Below are 20752 nucleotides of genomic sequence, written 5' to 3' on the forward strand. Positions count from 1 at the left end.
TTAGTGATTTTTTTTTCAAGTTGTATATAATTAATCCGTATCTGTAGGCTAGCATTAGTTAGATTTAGTGTTAGCTGTCGTTTTAAGTGTTTTCCTGGTGAGAATCTCACCAGGATTGACATTGGCATTTTGTGAGGAAACAATGCCACATGTGGTGCTTGTTGTACCAAAGTGAAACACATCAAAGAGCAGTAGTTTGATCCACAAATCATTTACTAAATGGGCCCATCAGGCAAGAGATCTTCAGCTAATGCAGCACTTGTTCAAACAGATCTGTTTCATCACCAAGCTCCTCATCCTCCTGGAGCTAGCAGTTACCTGAAGACCTGAAGGAATTGTTCCTTGTTGGGTATGTCAAGGAAAAGATCACAAAAAACTGAGCAAGGCTGTTCCAGGCCCTGTGGGAACTCTTCCTCTTCCAGAACAAGCATGGATTGGTATTGGATTAATTCCAGTGCACAGGATGAACCTGTCAACTACATCCCAGTATCCTATGCAAGGTCGGAGACCCCATGCTGTTGATTCCAAATCTGGCCATGCGGATTGAGTTCTGATACTGATGACGGCAATGCTGGCATCAACTGTTTCTGCGCCAATGATTCATCGGGAGCCAATGGAACTCCTTTGCTTTTCTGTCGCAACCCTTGGTTCAGGACTTTCCAGTGCTGCACCATTTGTAGCCCTGTTTTTTTGGTCAGGCTACTGAGTCTGAGAGTTGTCTGCACAATACCCTGAGATCTCCCTTTCAGTCAGTGGAGGTGGGGCTGGACCTAGCATATAGCTGGGAAATCTTTCTCTCCCTGGAAGACAGCAGGACAGCCCCTGAAAGAGTCATAGATTCTGTAGGAGAAAGCAGTGTGGTCTGGAGTTTGGCTAATCCACCTACCCTATCCCAACGCTTCCCAAGCATTCCTTCTGACTCTTTGGTCCAGAGCAACATTCCAGTCATCTCTTTCTCCCCACTTCCTCTATTTGGGAAAAGGCTGGCCCTTTTTCACAGTGCTTGGGGCTCAATCATGACTGTTGGACTGTGCCATTCAGTTCCTTTCCACCCCTCTTCTTCTGTCCCTCTTTAGGGACCCCTCTCATGAATTATTATTCCTCAGGCAGGTTCGCTTTGGGAGAAGCAGAGGAAGTGCCACTGGAACACCAGGGTCATAGTTTCTATTCCCAGTGCTTTCTGGTGCCCAAATCCAACGTGGAGAGGAGATACATTCTCAAGTCTCATGGCCTCAACTATTATATTGGATAAATGAAGTTCTGAATGGTCATTCTATGGACTGTCCTCTGTGCATTGTCTGTGAGTGACTGGCGTACTGCTCTAGATCTTCAAGATACCAACTTTCATGTGATGTTTTGCCGGACCACAGAATTTTTTTTTATTTATTGTGGCAGTGTGTCATGTTCAGTATGTGACATACTGCTTCCATTGCGGCCTCTCTTCTGCCCTGAGGGGGAGGGTTATCAAATGCATGGTCATTGTGTTGGCACATATCAGGAAGAAAGGAATCCACATCCTTCTGTATTAGAGTGAATTGTTACTGAGGGGCAGGTTCAAAGAGAGTTTTTGCTTACGTCAACACTACTCTGCATTTGCTCATCCTAAATACTGGAAAGTCAACTTCAGTTACCACTCAGAAAATTGAGTTGGTTGAGGCCTCAACAAATTCTTACGAGTTTGAGAGCATTTCTGCTGACTGACAGTTTACAGGTAATTCACTATCATATGTGAAAGGCTGAGACTGTAGACTGAGTTTCACAGAAGCTTTTGGGCCATGTGTTGCTTGCTTGCTCATTGTCCAGTTTGCAAAATTGAACCTTTGCCTCTCCCCAAATGTAGTTCAGATCAGTTTATCATTTGATTCTTCACCACTTGGACAGATACATCTGTCATTCGTAACTGGTCCTGAACTCCTTGTAGTAGTGGATGCATCTAGAGAACATTTGCCAGGGTATTACCTTTGTCTACTCTTTGCCAACCAAGTCTGTTGTCACTGACAATTCCCTGATACGGAGCACACTTAGGGTTCACTGCAAGTCCAAGGCTTATCGTGAGAGTAGTGTACCTCACTGCGTGTCTAATTACTGGAGCTTGTAGCCAACTGCAATGCATGTCATGCTTTCCTGGACTGTATTCGGCTCACTGGTTCCCACATTTACTGACCATACTGACAAGCAGCGTTCCCTCTAATATTTTCCATTTATGTGGAATAAATTTTATGTGCACTAAGACATGTAGAAAACAGTAGAAACAAAAAACTCAGCTGGGGGGGGTGCTCTGCTAATTAGTTGGTCAGCGTTTGACTCTCCTGAGCAGCTGCACAAGCTTACAGGGAACACTGCTGACAAGGTGTATTGTGTGCTGTCCCTTGCATGTTCACATGTCTCCAGACTGCTGATAGTCAGTCCATCACCCCTAGGGTGTCCAGACCTCTTGTTTTAAAGGAACAGTCTTGTGTTTAAGCCCTTCTGCAGGTGCCCCAACTTTTTTTTTTTAAATGGACAAATTGTCCCTTATTTTCTGCCTCCCCCCAGTACTGGCAGGTCCTGCTGCTTCTGGAGCAGGATGCAGTAGTACCGCAAGGCCTCCTGTAGGGAGCTATGAAGGCCTAGGTACACCTGTCAGAGGGAGCCTCATCTATAAAACTGTACACTAGCTCCCAACCTGTTTTAAAGTTTAATAGCGGAAAGCAAAACTTAAACAGTTGCATTTTAAAATATTTGTTTCTCCATCACAGTAGACTATTAAAGCAGGTTGGAATGTGATTTATAATGTAGCAATGTCTCAAATAACATTTTCTATCATGATGGATGTCTTATCACTAGACAGAAATTTTAATCAATAGCCCTTCATCCAGTTGAATAAATGGAAAATTTCTGCACTCTGTAAATATTGTTCCCTTCGTCTTCCACTGTTTTGATGGTGGATTTTTCTCTCTCCTATATGGTCAGAGGCTGACTAGACATTATGTCATGGCTGGGGAATAGGGTTACTGTTACTGACAACTTTTTTATTAGTTTTTTCGGCTTCCAGAAGGCACAGGCTATGGACCTCATTTGTTACAGTCATCTTGACTGTAAATTTAAATGCTTTCTTCATTCTGTGTCATTTGGAACTTATAGTCTCTCAGTGGGCTTCTTTACTCAGGAGGGAGACTTTTTTTAGACATAGCGTTCAATACTCCTGTCTAGAAAAGGTTAGTTGTATTTAATATCATGTGAACTGCTTATCATTAATCCTAAAGTGAGACTGCTCCGGGCTCACCATGACATAGCTGATACAAAACTAAATACAATAGTCCACTTATGCACAGTGCATAAAGTTAATTGAATACATAATCCCAGAGACTCCAGACTCATGAAGGAGAGTTGGCCACTGTCACCTCCTTCTTTCCTTTCACAACAACTCTGGGAAAGATTGCCAGTCCCAACTATTATGGGGAGTTTCACACAGAGCTGGTCGATCCTTTTCCAGATCTGGAACAGGACTAAAACAGGAGGGGACGGCACAAGCAGCATGGCTTTCCTTCTCATTCGCGTAGGAGCACTTGAGGACAGCACTACTGCTTTTTCTATCTCCTGCAGTTCTTAACACACAAGTGGCTCCTCAGGTCACAGTGGGCCTTCTACTAATGTGTTTTGTGATTGTGGCCAATCTGTATTAGGCTAGCTAAGAGTAGAGGACAGCATTGTTGCCTCCTGGAGACAGTCCCGTCATCTTCCGCTGCCATCCACAGCCAGCTAACCAGTTAACTAGGGTGCCATCAAATACAATGCTGTGGGAGTTTGCCTGGGAAAGCAGACAAGTTATGTTTTTTCCTACACCAGGCATGGCCTCTCCACACTAAAACCATTTCAGTAGATGGAAAATACCATTCCTGCTATAGCTTCCTGTCCTGGCCCAATGCTCCCAGCCTCATCCTCAAACATAAATCAGTCAAGACAGACTTTTAAAGGGGTCAGGACACAAATCTGTACTCATCAATACATGGAAACTTTGGTCTGACCCATGAAAACAAACACAAAAGGAGACATCCTGGCAATAACTCTCTGCCCAGAGCCCACCGGTATCTTAAATTAAACATAAAAAGGATAGAGGAAGAGTGTGGGAAAGAAGGGAGAGTTGATCCTGATCCTCTTTGACAGGACAATGTCTGTCAAACAAACCTTGCTCTTTCAAAGACCAAAAAGGCACAATCATGTCATGCTCCAACTTGTCTCCATTCCAGCATTGTTAGAGAAAAAAGGCAAAGCATGTAAAAGGAAGAAAAGAATTAATATCCTCACTTAATTAATGGTCAGAAATGCAGAATAGGCATTACCTGGCCAATCTAAATGACCCAACTGGCAACTTCACAGGTTTTACTTGATGTTGAAGGACAAGCTGGGCTTCAGTTACTTTGCCTTTGATGGCAGCAGCAGACTCTTCAAACTGTGGCCCCAGAGAAGGGTGAGTTTTTACCCTCAGTACCCATGGATAGAGATAATCCACTCTACTTCTGAAGCACACACATCAGCCCTTCATCCTTTCCTTGTGGTCTTGCTTGTAAAGAGCTATCCTGATTTGAACAGCCCTCCCCCAAGGACAAGATGATGAAGGGTAATGATGGAAGGAAAATCTTGGGAGCTTCATGCACAGTGATCTCGAGATGATCTGGACTTGGCAACGTGGTCAGTTGCATACAGTGGCAGTAACCTGAAAGCATCTGGAAAACTCAGAGGGGAAAATTAGAATTTTTGTAATATCCTGACTTAAACATCCTACTTTGGTCCTGTTTAAAGAATAGTAAAAATACACCAATGCATCTTGTGAGGGGGAAATGGACAAAATTTAGCCTGCTGTCGGTGATAATTGAGTCTTGTTTGCCTTCATTGTCTCCAGTTGTGTTTGGAATGTGAGGGAAGAATTAAGCCTGGGATACAAAGGTTCCAAGAAAGAGAGTCTCAGGTGCAAGCACAGACTTTTTGCCTTTATTACGTTGTTGCCCACAGAAGAAAATAGGTAAAAATCCAATTGAAAATGAAAAATTATTTTTAAACAGGACCAAAATGCATTTCTTAATTCGTTCTTGAGAAGTACTGCTGAACCGGTGTGCTGCTGGGTTGAGAAAAAATAGGTGCAAGTTTTTTATCCTGGTAACATCTCTTTTCAGTTTGCCAACATATAAAGTGAGATCTTAATACTGCTTTCCTTCTTAATTAAGGAATTGGAAAGAGCATGGAGGGAGTATGACAAATTAGAATATGATGTAACAATTACAAGGAACCATATGCAAGAGCAGCTGGACCGACTTGGGGAAGTTCAGGTATAAAAGAATTGCAATGTGATTTTAAATCTGTTTTAAATACAAGGTTAAAACAGACCAACTTTTTATTTCGTTCATGATTGTATCCTCCTTTGTTGCTTTTTTAAGCTATTTATTATTTGTAATACTGTAAAGGACTAATTGGTAGTGTAGAGTTTGATTTTTAGGGAGGAGGAGCGATATTGTCTTTCATTTTTGCCCTGAGGTGTTGCTTTTGTTTTGTTTTTTACTTGGAAACTATGAGGAATATCGTGTCTAGTCTTCCTTATTTTTTCTTAATGTGCCCTTGAAGGAGCCGCAGAAATGGACTTTTTTCCAAGGCTTAATTGTTGGAAATTTAACACAAATTCTTTTTCCTAAGTGACTGTCAGGCAGCTGAGTTAAATCAGTGCTAGCAAAACCAAGCAAAAATAGCTTGTAGGTACCTGATGTGATGTACCTAGCGTGATGACAAGTCTTATATTTCTAATGCAATAAGTAGGTGGAGGGTATAGAGTGCAGGGAAATAAAGCAGCACCACAAGACATGCATCTTTTCTCCACACAACCATGGAAAGACTTTTGCAGGTGAGTGTCAGGAGCATGGAAATAAGAACACAGCATATCTATTGGCAAAAATTGTGTGTTTCTGGGTGTACATTGGCCTACTGTTTATTCACCAATGTAGAGTAGCTCCTTCTGAAAGTCTGGACAGATACAAACAACTCTACATGGTCAGTCATGCTACTTTCATGTTGATCAGCCCACCCACCAGTCTGTACTGATAGTGTTCCCTTTTAGCCAGTGACAGACATGGAAATAGCTCAGCATGTGAAGAATCATCCCACAGAGCAGAGCTGTAGTAATGTGTTCAGTGGTGAAGTCTTCTGTTTCCATTCTCCTTTGTAGGTTCTGATATATTTTGTCCTATATCACTAGTGAAATGGTGTGGGGAACCTATTTTGAATCAGAGGGCCACTGACCCCTGCAAGAAAAATCAGTCGGGGGCCACACAAAAGTGAGAAGATCCCAAAAAGGTGGGGAAGAAGTTTGGGGGCTGGCCCAGCTGTTGTTTCTCCATCCTCTGTAAAGGGTGCCTAATTGAAGGAAGCGGCTGCTTGGTGTGGTTCCCTGCTAAAGCCGAACCAGGCTGGGAAGGGGCTCCAGCTGTTTCCCTGCTGCCGCCTGGCTGCCCAGTGTAGAGAGAGGACTGTAGCACTTGATGTGCTGCACCTGGCTGCCCAGTGCTGGGAAAGGCAGCAAGTGCTCAAGTGGGGAAAGGGCTCCTTTGTTGCTGCCTGGTGCAGCCAAAGGGCTCCAGCATTTGATGTGGTGTGGCTTCTCCCTCCAACCTCCTCTTCTGCATGCGCCTATGGAAGAGACTGGTCTGCACTGCAGATGAGGTTGGGATAAGGTTTCTATACATGCTCCCTGGAGCCTCCACAGTGTTGCATTGCCACTGGACCCCCAGAGGCCAAATGGAATTGTCTGGGGGGGCCAGGTGTGGCCCTCGGACCCAAGGTTTCCCACCCCTCTAAACTGTGAAATTGCTTCATCTTTGTTTTAGAAGATGAGATTTGCAAAGCTACTGATCCAAGAATCAGGTGGCTGGAATATGTGAGGGTCAATGATTGTAATGGTAGCTGTTCCTCTTACTGCTCTGAAGAGGTTACACTAACCTACAGATAGTGTGGACATTATATTGGAGAGAGAGTGCCAATTATCAGATTGCTTCCTAAATCCTGATTCCTTTCAGTAAGGAGGGAAAACTTTGAATGTGCTATGTCTACAGTCAGTAAAGTTGTTTGTTCTTCCAACATATTATATGTGCTGTCCCATTTCTAATGTCTGTTCACTGGCAGACTGAGTCAGCAGGTATACAGCGTGCGCAGATTCAGAAGGAACTTTGGAGAATTCAAGATGTCATGGAAGGTTTGAGTAAACATAAGCAGCAAAGAAGTTCTACAGAGTCAGGTAAATGGGCTGCTTTTATTTAACTGCATTTATATTAGGGAATAAATATTTGTTTTTTTGTTTGACTGAAACTGTTTGACGACATAGTTGCTGGAAACAAGTGTAACTGAAATGATTAACCAGTTGAGATAAGTGTGTGTTTGAATCTTATAGTCATACCACTATGGGTTTTTGTGCTAGTTCCTAATATTTATTGAAAATAGATTTTCATGGTTTTTTTTAAACAGGTTCCATTGGAATACAGTCTTTTTCAGCTATTAAGTATAAAAATGAGGTATGATTTTAGTGATTTTACATTTTAGCATCAATGAATTTCTGAATTAAAAATTATTAGCTGCTAGAAATTATTTCTCTGTTCTTTTAATAGTATTTGCAATGTGTATTCACTGTGTGTATATATAAATTAGCAGATGTACAGTATTGGATTTTGAAGGTTAAAATCTCACAATTCTAAAATTTCCATTTCTTCTGTGACTTCATATCCTTACAAATTCATGGTTCTATGTCCCCATTCCTCACCTTTTCTGTTCTCAGACCTCTACCCCAAAAATGTAAAGCCTGATTTTCCCTCTCCTCTATTCCCCCCACCCCCATACACACATTGCATGGAGAGAGAAATTATACTGTTTTACATGTCTCTTCATGTATAGAGCCTGGTTCTCAAATGTACCAAGCACCCCAACAACAGATTTAAATCAGTGGGGCTCTAAATTTTCAACCCATCTGGAAATCATGCCTATAATGTCTAGAAATCATAGCGTTAAAGGGACAGTGTCAACTGCGTGCTATAAGTCAAGCTTAAATTTCGGGTTTAAAGGCTATAGAAAATCTAATATGCAAAAACTTTTAGTAAATATTGAATTTCAGTTAAAATGGGTGGGGTAATTAAATCAATACTTGCAACAGAAGCATGAGAGTCAACGAGCGGCAGAAAGTACAACTGAGAAATGAAAGCATAACTAACTGAGTAACATGCAGATAGTAAATGGTGATGAGTTTTAAAGAGAAGTATTTCAATATCTATGACTCTAGATGGTATTACTAGCACCATGTTTAATATATCTTTTTAGTATGACAGTGTCCCTTTAATTGCAAAACACAACGCTTATATAGCTACAGTATTATACTTTTTTAAAGTTATAAATAATTGTAACAGGTGTACACATCTAAATAAGGTGACTATTCTACAATCTTTAGGAAGAGGAAGTAGTCCCACCTCGTCCTCCACTCCCTCGGTCCTATGACTTTACAGAGCATCCTCCCATAATTCCCTCTCTGCCCAGTGATAGCAGCTCCTTGCTCTGTTATAGCAGGGGCCCAGTACATCTGCAGGAAGAAAAGAAGATGCACCAAGTTCAAGGATATCAGAGAAATGGATCTTACTGTGTAAGTGGCTAAAATTGCCACAATGTACATCAGACATTCTCCATCCATCCTCTGCACAGTCACTCTTTATTTTGACATCTTGCTACTTCTGTGCTGTGTAATCCCTTTTTGGCTAATTCATTTTATTTCTTGCTGCATCATTTGCATTTGACAGTTATCTGATATACCATGCTTATAAATGTGTTCTAAGAATTAAACATCAAAACAAGACTTTCATGATGATTTAATACCATGTTTCTCAAATTGTGGGTCCCGACCCCCCAGGGGGTCGCAAACAACTTAGAGGGGGGGGTCACAGTATCACAAAGTTTGAGAACCCCTGATTTAATATATTTGATGACTTTTTCAAAATCAAGTTTTTCTGAACTCTTGTTACACTACAAAACCACAGTCCTGGCAATTAAGTATCTGTTAAAGCCTTTTTATAATTAATTTTTGTTTCTTAGAGTTAGTATTATATTATAATGGTAAATTTTTCTCCTTCACATCAGCCAGATTTAGTTTATATTACATTTGAAAGTCTCTGGCAGTTGTTTGCTTCAAGTTAATTGAAAAAAATTATCATTTCACCAACTCCTGAACAATGGAGCTATGGCTTACAAAAATATCAATTTTAAAAGAGAGCAAAATCAGCTACAGCATAGTTGTTTGATTAAGATACTAACACTTAAACATTACATCATTGTTGGTTACCTTTTACTATTGCATTCTTCTAGGGTCCAGATTACAGACTTTATAAGAGTGAGCCAGAGTTAACAACAGTGGCCGAAGTTGATGAGTCTAATGGTGAAGAAAAAACAGAACCAGTTTCAGAGTCAGAAACTTCTACAACTAAAGGTTAGTTCTAAACATGTTGATTTCCATCCTGTTTTTTCAGTCTCTTAAAAAATATGAGAGTGAAAGAGAGAGGGGTATGTCTGTTGCTTGATGGAAATGAAACAGCTTCCACAATAAATGATTTATTTATGCAACAAAAGGATTGCATTCAAATCACAGAAAAATCAAACTTTATGCTCAACAACCCCACAATCATTATTGACACTGTCAATTGGCATTCTTCATGTCCCACACACATCACTCCCTTGAACCATTATCCATTTTTTGTCCTTGCCCTTATGCTGTTTTTTAATCCAACTTGAAACAATGTTACCAAAAATGTCCAAAAAAGCAGCAGCACAGAATTTTCAAACTCTCTCAAGGGAAGGAATAATGTTTGTTTTGTTTAATCTTGTGACTGTTGAATTGCCTTTTGTTTTGTGATACAATAGATTTAATGTTATTGCTCTTGGAATATACTCACAGTAAAGTTCTGTGGTGTTGCTGAATGCCTCATTTTCTCTTTTTCACATAGTCCATATGGTAGATTCCTTCACCTTGGTCATTCGCTTAAGGAATCTAATACCGCTTGTTAAAACATGTAAAATAGCTTTTTAAAAGTTTTGTGGAAAAGGCAGTTTTCAAAATCCCTTTAATTTACCAATAGGTGTTACACCCCCATTTGCCAGATTGAGGGAGCCATCCAAGGATGATGCCCTAAAATCAGCCTCCCTTACGCCTCCCTCCCCCCAAATATCTGCAAATGTTCTGTGCTAATCAGGTACTGGCTTCCGTTCTGACACAATGACTCAGCATGCACATGAGGTTCTGTTATGGTACATTGCTGACTGTGGCCTAAAGGGGTGTCATTAGTTAACTGTTTGGTTTTATGTTGTATAGTTTTGGAGAAGCAGCAGCATTTAATGTGTCACACAAAATAATAAATATGCAAAACTGCACTATCGAATAATGCCCACCTAAACGTTTGCATGTCAGCACCATCCTGGCATATGCTAGGGTGTTGTATTAGCTTAAAAGTAAATCCCCCTTCATTTAGTTTTTTAAAGATGAAGGGTTTATGTGGGAACCTTAACTTTAGTCTTATAATCACATTCATCGAAGCACTAGTTACCCTTTTAAAAATACACAGAATGTATTGACCTACTTAAGTTGCAGATCATATGAAGAGAGCTGTTAATGAGATGAAAATAAGTAACTGAAAGCTGCATTGACTAAATAAAGCAGAAGTGATTTTTTTAAAACCCATCATGTGATGGGTTATCTTGGTCCATAAATGGAGAAGTGTTCCCAGACCTGAAGAGCTCTATGTAAGCACAGAAACCTGTTTTCTCTCTCACCAACAGAAGTTGGCCCAATAAAAGATATTACCTCACCCATCTTGTGTCTCAAAAATGGAGAGGTAATTTAAAGGCATTTAAAAATAGCTACAGCCTCAGAAGTGGCAAATGAAAGGCAGATTCTTTCTCTTACCAGTAAATGGAGGTAATTTTATTGTAGCTGTTACTGTTTGTTCCACCCAGTGAACACTTAATCTTCTAATGCACTTAATTTTATCTAATTCTCTTTACCCACAGCATAAAGGACAATATAAGCAGTTAGTATTTTCTTAGTTGTCTACATTCAGAAACATCATATTGGTTAATTATTTCAGTTAATCTTTCCATTCCTTCATAATCCAGACATTTTCAGCAGAGTTCAACTTAAAAATCATACTTCTCTCTCAATTTATTTTGCTTACTGTTGTAAGAAGCCACGAGTAAGGGCTCTATATGTTGGGATAATGCACACTATGGGGATGTGATTTCTAAAATGTATTAAGGTATTATGCATTAATTGGTCCATATAGACCTGTTGGTATGCATTGTTTCCAATGGTTTTAACCAAGCAGTATGTTAAAGCATACTGAAAGCTTTGAATGAACACCAGCAGGGTCTGACAGAATAATGTTCAACATCTTCATGTGTGTTAGAAATCACAGTACTGTGATTTCTATTGCCTCACCATGTAGACAAGACCTACGGTAACTAGAGCCACACATAATGGGTACATCTGAAAGAAAATAAGAGATCAGAAGAGGGCATTTCAATTCTTGTTTACTTTGTGTACTTTACTATTTATTGTTTCCCTTTGTCAATTATTTTCTTTTCATTTGTTTTTCATCCACCAAGAAAGAAAAAATACTTTAAAAATAGCAGTTTGTGATTTGTAAATCTCTAGAAATTAGAGATCTGCAAAAGAAAAGAAAAATAGACTTGTGGCCTTTGTTTTACTGTTTTGATGACTTAAAAAAAGGCCTGAAGAGTTTCTTGAAATGTTTGTGTTAGGCAGATACTCAGCATTTCCTGGCAGTACAAATTCAGGTCTTGTCTTGTCTATTTAAAAAAATCCTTCTATGACTAATTAACATTTTGGAGAAAGGAAACCTTAGTTAAAGATGCATCCTTCTGCTCCAGTTAAGACAGTAACAATCTTCTGAGACCCACACTGATTCTTCCAGCCAAACCAAAGAAAACTTCAGCTGACATTCCAGATATTTTTAAGGGAAAAATCCCCGCAAAGGGACAAAAAATTGTGAAAGCCCAAGTATTTGGGGTTTTCTTTATGTATCGTGAATAAGCAAAGCAGGAACAAGTCTAATTTAAAACAAAAAAAGCTTTGCTGTTCACATTTAACATACTGATTCAATACTGACTAGATTTCAGTTTAACTGGGTTTATTTACGTAGGAAAAAACCTGCAGCTATTCTAGTTAGACATAATGACTTTTATGGTAAATAAGAGACTGGTAGTTCATGAATTAATGAATTTACATCCTAACCTGTTTTATGACAAACAATACAGTATTTTTGTATTCCATTTTGCATAACACTTAAAGATGATGTTTTATTACTTTATAGGCTCACATTTTCCTGTTGGAGTTGTGCCTCCCAGAACCAAATCTCCAACTCCAGAATCTTCAACAATAGCCTCTTATGTCACGCTAAGGAAAAACAAGAAGATAGACCTAAGAATGGTATTTAAAAATGTGCAAGTATTGAGATTTACAACAGTGTGTTTGTTTTCCAAGATTAATTTCTGGCCCTTTAGTTACTTCAAAAACTTTTATTTAAAAGAAATGAAAGAGAAACATTCCACTGGCTTAAAAAGGACTATATGATGTCATCTTAGTACATTCAGTTCATAAGTAAAGAATGTTAGCATTTTAAAATTCACGTGTGCTAGAACCCTGTAGACTTCATTACATTTGAATTGGTAAAGTGTTAAATGTTGGTGATAAAGCTATTGAACAATTGAGGGCTTAAAATTAGGCTCTTTAATTTTTCTAGTAGTCACCAGTATTATTGCTAACTTAAGTTTTGCATGAGTGAGTCATGTCCAGTACAAAATTAAAGAACAAAGTACTGCCTTTTATGCTTGGCTTTTCAAAATGCCTTTGTTGTTGTTGGGCAAAGGGACAGCATATCATCAACCTCTGTTGGTAAATTGGTTCTTTTTCCAACCCCAAAATGATTTTGCAGACAGCTGAAAAAACCAGAACAATTGAGGGCACAATACATTGTACTGAACTTTTGGTGATTTTCAGATAAGAGGCCAGATAATGTGGGATGAAGGAAGAAGACAGAATAACTAAGATCGGAAAAGGGAGTAGGGAGAGAAGGAGTTAGGGAGAAAATAGAAGAGAAAACTAAAAGGATTTTAGGAGGCAGAAGCAAGAGAACAGAAATGTGAATTCAGAGAAGAGATTACTGTCTAAAAGACAGTATTCTGACTTTGTCATCATTCATGACATAAGAGTGTTTGTTTGAAAAATCAGTGTCCAAAACTACATTATTAGTCTTCAACCTTGTCTGTAGTATGAAAATTGTCTATTACTACTTAATGTAATTTAACTGTAATCATAGAACAAGATGAACCATGTTCAAAACCATGCAGAAAATACCTTAAACCCTTTAAATGAAGTTTCAGAAATGGTTCTGAACACGGTTTGTCTTGGTCTATGCTTGCAGCTAAATTGTGTCTAGCTGTACCCATTCATATTTATTTATTTATTTATTTTAAGGCCAGAAGGGATAATTAGATTCTTGTCTGACCTGCTGTATATCACAGACCATTAAATCTGAGCCACCCTGTCTTGAACCCAATAACTTGTGTTTGGCTAAAGTTTTATCTACCAGAAAGGTGTTTTATCTTGATCTGGAGACTTTAAGAGACAATGTGCCAGTTTCCTTGGTAGTTTTGTACACTGTTTAATCACCCTACCTGGTGAAGACTAATTACTGAATTGAATGTGTCTGGATTCAGCCACCATTGGTATTTTTTGTTACGTCTTTCTTAGCTGGATTAAAGAGCTCATTTATTACTCAGTTTTTCTTGGTGAGTACATATACACTGTAATTGTTTTCCTGTCCATCTTTTTTAATAAGGTAAACAGATTGAGCTGTAAATCTGTTGCGGTATGACGTTTTCCCTGGCCTTTAAATCTTTTTTGTGAGACTTTTCTTTGCCTTATCCAGTCTTTCAACTTTTTTTCACGTGGACACCAGGACTGTGTGCAGTATTTTAGTAGCCTCATCAATGCTATATACAGGCTGCCCCCAATTTGCGACGTGATCAGCTCTGGGGATAACATCGCATGTCAGAGGCATCGTAACTTGAGCCCGCATTTATGACAGGCATCATACGCTGTCTTAAACGCGGGGCCGAGGACATAAATCAGGGAATTTCGGACCCTTCCACACTTATGGAAAAGGTCGTAAGTTCGTGGGGTCGTAAATGGGGCGGTCGTAAAGCAGGGCCTCCTGTATAGAGGTAAAACCTCCATTATCCTCCTATTTGCTCCCCGACTCCATAGGGATATACATGCAAGGATCATGTTAGTCCATTTTGCCACATTGTTGTACTAGAAACTCAGACTGAGTTGCTTGTCCATTGTTTAACATGATTTCCTAATCTTATTCTCAGGAGAAAAAAGCTAATATGTTGCTGACACCTGTTGTCAGCAGTGGGTATTATTTCTAGTTTAGACAAAAGTTACTGATACGTTTTTGTTCATTTGGCAGAAGATGAGCAGCTAGAGTGCTGGTGTATTTTACAGTAAATTAGTTGTGAGGAAGCAATATGTGGGTGCCAAACTTATGCTTCTTTGAGGAATGTCTCCCTGGATACTCAGATGTAGGTGTCTGTGTGCCTTGCGCTTCGAATCAGAGATTTAGTGATAGCAAAGTTTCATTAGGTCATATGCATGCCATTGCTGTTTCACACTGATTCATGCAGTTACATAGCACTGCATGACCAACTGTCCCTCAGTTTTTTCTCTGACACCTTTGGCTTGTTAGAACAGTTAACAGTATCCTCTACCTTTAGATTAGTTAATTTCTATTATACTTAGTAATTAGTTTGTTGTTACTCGTTATACTTATTTTATTTATAACAAAATATTATCTTTTATTCTTCTCAGTAAGATAAGTTTAGGCTTCTGTAGAGTTAATGTTCCTTTCTTACTTGGGACAGAACTCGGCATGCGTGGATTGCCAGGATTCAAATGGTGACTGACTTACAGACTGTCAGTCCCTGTCTCTGATGGAGACATATGCCGTGTGCGTGCTGTCTCAACAAGACATGCATTCCTCAGAAGTGTCTGCATTGCTGCATTCTCAAAGCCAGCATGAGAAAAGTTAGGGATCTTCAACGTAAACTACCAGGACCTTCTGGTATTGCAGATTCTGGGAGAGCTAAAGACCCTAAGTGAGCAAGCTCTAACAGAGACTCATAGGGCAAAATAAAACCCTCCACTTCAGTACCTATAGAGCCAGAAAGACATTTGGCATTAAGGAGCACACATTGGTGCCACCTATGGTACTTGCACAAGACCCTCGGCACCAGCAGCTACTGCTCTCACTCCCATACCATCAACAACACTGACATCAGTACCAGCATTCACAGTACTGTGCCAGGTCCTGAGACATACAGGCATTTTGGTCTCTTCTATATCAAAATCTCCGCTCTTGTGTACCGATGGCACTCCAACTTGATCAGTACCAAACCACCTGACCATTCCACCTAGTTTAGCCCCTCCTATCTCTAGTGAGGATGAAGGGGTGATGTATACAGCTCATCACTCCTCACCCAAACCTGGGTCATACTACTGACCAGAGTTCCACTCCTCATAGAATCATAGAATACTAGGACTGGAAGGGACCTCGAGAGGTCATAGAGTCCAGCCCCCTGCCCTCATGGCAGGACCAAATACTGTCTAGATCATCCCTGATAGACATTTATCTAACCTACTCTTAAATATCTCCAGAGATGGGGATTCCATCCTCACAGACACATAGTGCCCCCAATGCCATTCCCACCAAACTGGCCCTACTGGGATCTGTAGGCAATATACAGAGTTCAGCATCACAGGACCTCTAGCACACTAAGATCAAGTGCACCATGATCTCCATTATGACTCATCACAGCACCCTCAAACACAGGAGTAGATGACTGAGGAAATCTCAGGCCATGAAGCCTTACCACTAGTGAGCCTGTCATCTTTGTCACTAGATGAAACAGTAATGCCCACAGAGATTGACTTCAAGCAATTCCAGGAACTCTTGAAAAGGATGGTAGAGTCCTTGGACATATCACTAGAAGAGGTACCTGAATCACAGTGCAAAGTACTAGACATGCTTCAGACATCTGCCTCTGCAAAGTCGGCATTACTGATCAACATTCTGCTATGGAGGCTGCCAAAACCATCTAGCAGACACCAGCAACAGCACCGCCATCATGCAAAAGATCAGCCAAAAATACTATGTGCCACCTCACAATTAAGTGTTTACTCTACCCACCTCACATCAAACTCACTATTGGTAGACTCTATTCCCTGGAAGCCATGTGCTTAGGTGGCCATGTAGGCGAGATTCACAAACTGCCCAGCTGATTAGCAAAGCAAGCACAGCAGCATGAGGGAGGAAGGAGAAGCAGTAACAGGAAACTTGGAAATGGCGGAGATGCTCAATGACTTCTTTGTTTCGGTCTTCACTGAGAAGTCTGGAGGTGTGCCTAACGTAGTGAATACAAGCAGAGAGAGGGTAAGTTTAGAAGATAGGATACACAAAGAACAAGTTAAAAATCACTTAGGAAAGTTAGATGTCAGCAAGTCACCAGGTCCTGATGAAATGCATCCCAGGATACTCAAGGAAATGATAGAGGAGGTATCTGAGCCTTTAACTATGATCTTTGAAAAATCATGGAAGACAGGGGAGATTCCAGAAGACTGGAAAAGGGCAAGTATTGTGCCCATCTATAAAAAGGGGAATAAGAACAACCTAGGAAACTACAGACCTGTCAGTTTAACGTCTGTCCCAGGGAAGATAATGGAGCAGGTAATTAAGGAAATCATATGCAAACACTTGGAAGGTAATAAAATGATAGGGAATAGCCAGCATGGGTTTGTGAAGAACAAGTCATGCCAAACTAATCTGATAGCTTTCTTTGATAGGATAACGAGCCTTGTGGATAAGGGAGAAGCGGTGGATGTCATATACCTAGACTTTAGTAAGGCATTTGATACGGTCTCGCATGATATTCTTATTGATAAACTAGGCAAATATAACTTAGATAGGGCCACGATAAGGTGGGTGCATAATTGGCTGGATAACCGTAGTCAGAGAGTTGTTGTTAACGGTTCTAAATCCTGCTGGAAAGGGATAACAAGTGGAGTTCCGCAAGGGTCTGTTTTGGGACCCGTACTGTTCAATATCTTCATCAATGATGTAGATATTGGGATAGAGAGTATGCTTATTAAGTTTGCAGATGATACCAAACTGGGTGGGGTTGCAACTTCTTTGGAGGATAGGGACATAATTCAAAACGACCTTAGCAAGTTAGAGAAATGGTCAGAGGTAAACAGGATGAGGTTTAATAAAGAGAAATGCAAAGTGCTCCACTTAGGAAGGAACAATCAGTTCCATACATACAAGATGAGAAGCGACTGTCTAGGAAGGATCATGGCGGAAAGGGATCTAGGGGTCATAGTGGACCACAAGTTGAATATGAGTCAACAGTGTGATGCTGTTGCAAAAAAAGCAAATATGATTCTAGGTTGTATCAACAGGTATGTTGTAAGCAAAACTCGTGAAGTCATTCTGCCGCTCTACTCTGCACTAGTTAGGCCTCAGCTGGAGTACTGTGTCCAGTTCTGGGCGCCACATTTCAAGAAAGATGTGGAGAAATTGGAAAGGGTACAGAGAAGAGCGACAAGAATGATTAAAGGTTTAGAGAACATGACCTATGAAGCCAGGCTTCATGAACTCGGCTTGTTTAGTTTGGAAAAAAGAAGATTAAGGGGGGACATGATAGCGGTTTTCAAATATCTAAAAGGGTGTCACAAGGAGGAAGGAGAAAATTTGTTCCTCTTGGTTTCTGAGGACAGGACAAGGAGTAATGGGCTTAAAGTGCAGCAAGGGAGGTTTAGATTGGACATTAGGAAAAATTCCTAACTGTCAGGGTGGTCAAATATTGGAATAAATTGCCAAGGGAGGTGGTGGAATCTCCCTCTCTGGAGATATTTAAGAACAGGTTAGATAGACATCTGTCAGGGATTGTGTAGACGGAGCTTGGTCCTGCCTTGAGGGCGGGGGGCTGGACTCGATGACCTCTCGAGGTCCCTTCCAGTCCTATGATTCTATGAGATCATTATGTCTTTCTTTCTGTTTGTCTCACACACACTCCTCACCTCCCCCTCCCATGTTCCCCATCTGGGAATGTCTCACAACCCACTCACACAGTCTGTGTTGCCCACAGTCATCTCTCACCATATACTTGTATTATTCTTGTCACTACTTGATACTTCCTGTAATGCACATGTATTCTCTGTAATTTTATTCTTTCAGAGTGTTATTTTAGTGTTCTGAGTGGTCCATGCATTTCATAATTTTTCTCTTACACTTAAATTCTTTGAGTAGTGAGTTCTAAAATGCTTAACTTCTCCTGCTGGAGTAATTGACAATTTAAGACTTTTTAAATATCTAGGATTTTGTTTCTATTGGTGGTGCACATGTGCATGCATATGGCAGAATGTATTCTGCATATGGATGGAAAAATTAGAAGGAACATTGGTGGCAGAGGCAGTAAACAAGAGGGGAAACCAACACCATATGCTAGAATTTAAAAAGTTTGACAGAGACTGAAGGAAATTAGATGCCTTCAGCTGCAACACTACACATAGCTAAATTACAAGACCCTACTGTCCAAATATTCCCACTTTTTTCGAAAGTATCAGAAAATTATTTAAGAAAAAATAACAGTTTAACACTGATATTTCCAAAGGCCATTTCAGTGCCAGGCCTCCCCACAGACATGGCTTCATGCTCATCTGTAGTCATGCACCAGATATCATGGCTTCATCTCTTGGAGTTCCCCCAAGAAATTCCAATCAACAGCCAAGGGCTTGCCCTTTGAAGACCCAAAATTATTCAAGGGCAAAACAGATCAGTCTCTCCGTACCTTTAAAGATTGGAAGGCAACATTAAAATCTCTACTGATCTATACCCCTGCAAATAAAAAGAAATGTCTGGTATTCTACCCAGAGATTCTAATTGTTGCTGTACACACAAAATCACAGGTAATATTACCAATGTTGCAACCAAAGACAAACCAGACGTGGACAAAAATCAAAGCCAAACTTCAACAGCCTAATCCACCTCGAGACAACCGTTTTGAAGGTGTAGTCAAAAGCACGAGACAGCCACACACTCTAATGCCTGGAAATCAACCGGTCAACATTTTAGTAAGTCTGTAATCCATTGCTACAGATAAATAAAATTATCCAAAAGGATTATTTTATTCCCTTTATCTTTATCTGAGCTACCCATACACTTTCCCCACCTCCTCTTCAGGAATCACTCTCCTGAGTACGTGCTAGAACAGGAAATAACCCATGTTATACTTAGGTGCAGTGGAACCAGTACCAATACAGAAAGAGGGAGAGATCTTTTTCACTCATGCTATTTTCTAACTCAGAAAAAGGTGGGCAGGTGGATCTAAGAAAACTAGTAAAAACACAATATTCCAAAATGGTGACACCAAGAACTATAATTCCAATGTTGGAGAAGGAGACTGGCTCTCAGAATTGGATTCGTAAGATACATATTTTTACATTTCCATCCATCACAGAGAGTCATCCTAATAGTGTCTACATGCCCAAACAAACATACTTCCTATTCCTGCTAAAGAGGGTGTGCCCATGTCAAATTTTTCCCCAATGCCTCATCACTCACACAAGACTTGGGGACACATCCACCATTCTAATGCCACATTACTACAAGAAAGACATATGCATATTTGGAAACCGTTCAACATTTAACACCCAAGACAAACAGATCTTGCCAACATTTTTCCCACTTACCAAGGGTACTCGGTGGGGGTGAGGGGTAATCAAGCCCCCAACCCTGCCCTTCCCATGCAAGTGCCTTAGGCCACTCCAGAACCCACCCCACCTCCCTAACGTCAGGGCGTCCCTTATCCTGCCTTCCCAATGAGGTGGATGTGGGCACCATATTTACCCATCCAACAACTAAATATTTTCCCACAGGCTTTCTGACTACACTTCCCCCAAAATGAGGAACCCATTCCTCCATGGGATCTCAATCTCATCTTGTATGAACTTATGGGAAAAACATTTGAGCTGCTTGCCACCTGCTCTATCCTCCTCTTACGTATGAAGGTGGCTTTCCTCAACACCACCACATCCACCAGATGAGTTGGGGGAGTTAGGCGCTCTAATGGCAGTCCCATACACTATTACTTTAAATTCCTACCTAAGGTTGCCGCCTCCTTTCATCTGAAACAACCAATTTACTCATTTGTGTTTTTCCAAAACCACATGCAAATGAGGCATTTGTCCACACACTGGACACTCCAAGAGCATTAGCTTTCTAAATTGAAAAAGCAAAAACATATAGAAAAATCTGCGAGACTATTCATCTGTAGCAGAATGCTCAGTAGCGCAAACCATCTCAAAGCAGAGAACTGTCCAAGCGGATATTGGGATTCATCCACCTTTGTTATCAAAAGTTTCATTTACAAGCCCCAATGGGAGTCTGTATGTGCTCTGCCAGAGAAGTTTCAGCATCCGTAGCTTTTTTTCAACAGTGTTCCCATTATTGACATTTGCAGAGCAGCAACTTGGGCATCAGCCATCACAAAGCACTATGCTACAGAGTAGCAGTCATCAGACACTCAATTTGAACTCAGAATTTTATCCATCATCAATTACACTGTT

At 40.4% G+C, this 20752-nt stretch overlaps 1 protein-coding gene across 17 annotated transcripts in view; it reads left to right on the forward strand.

The window, feature by feature from the left end:
- Positions 1–20752, forward strand: part of PLEKHA5 (pleckstrin homology domain containing A5) — a 240472-nt gene that overhangs the window by 205943 nt on the left and 13777 nt on the right. For 11 of the 17 annotated variants that reach the window (XM_089769630.1, XM_075897764.2, XM_089769580.1 and 8 more), the window contains 6 exons: positions 5205–5306; positions 7147–7258; positions 7486–7532; positions 8456–8644; positions 9361–9481; positions 12378–12493. In XM_089769630.1, coding sequence (XP_089625756.1) covers positions 5205–5306; positions 7147–7258; positions 7486–7532; positions 8456–8644; positions 9361–9481; positions 12378–12493 — 687 coding nt within the window. The remainder of the gene's footprint in view (positions 1–5204; positions 5307–7146; positions 7259–7485; positions 7533–8455; positions 8645–9360; positions 9482–12377; positions 12494–20752) is intronic. The other 6 variants (XM_075897773.2, XM_075897812.2, XM_089769602.1 and 3 more) reach the window with 1 other exon arrangement.

This window comes from Pelodiscus sinensis, chromosome 1, assembly GCF_052426305.1.
Source record: "Pelodiscus sinensis isolate ZL-2025 chromosome 1, ASM5242630v1, whole genome shotgun sequence".
Classification (NCBI taxonomy): Eukaryota; Metazoa; Chordata; order Testudines; family Trionychidae; genus Pelodiscus; species Pelodiscus sinensis.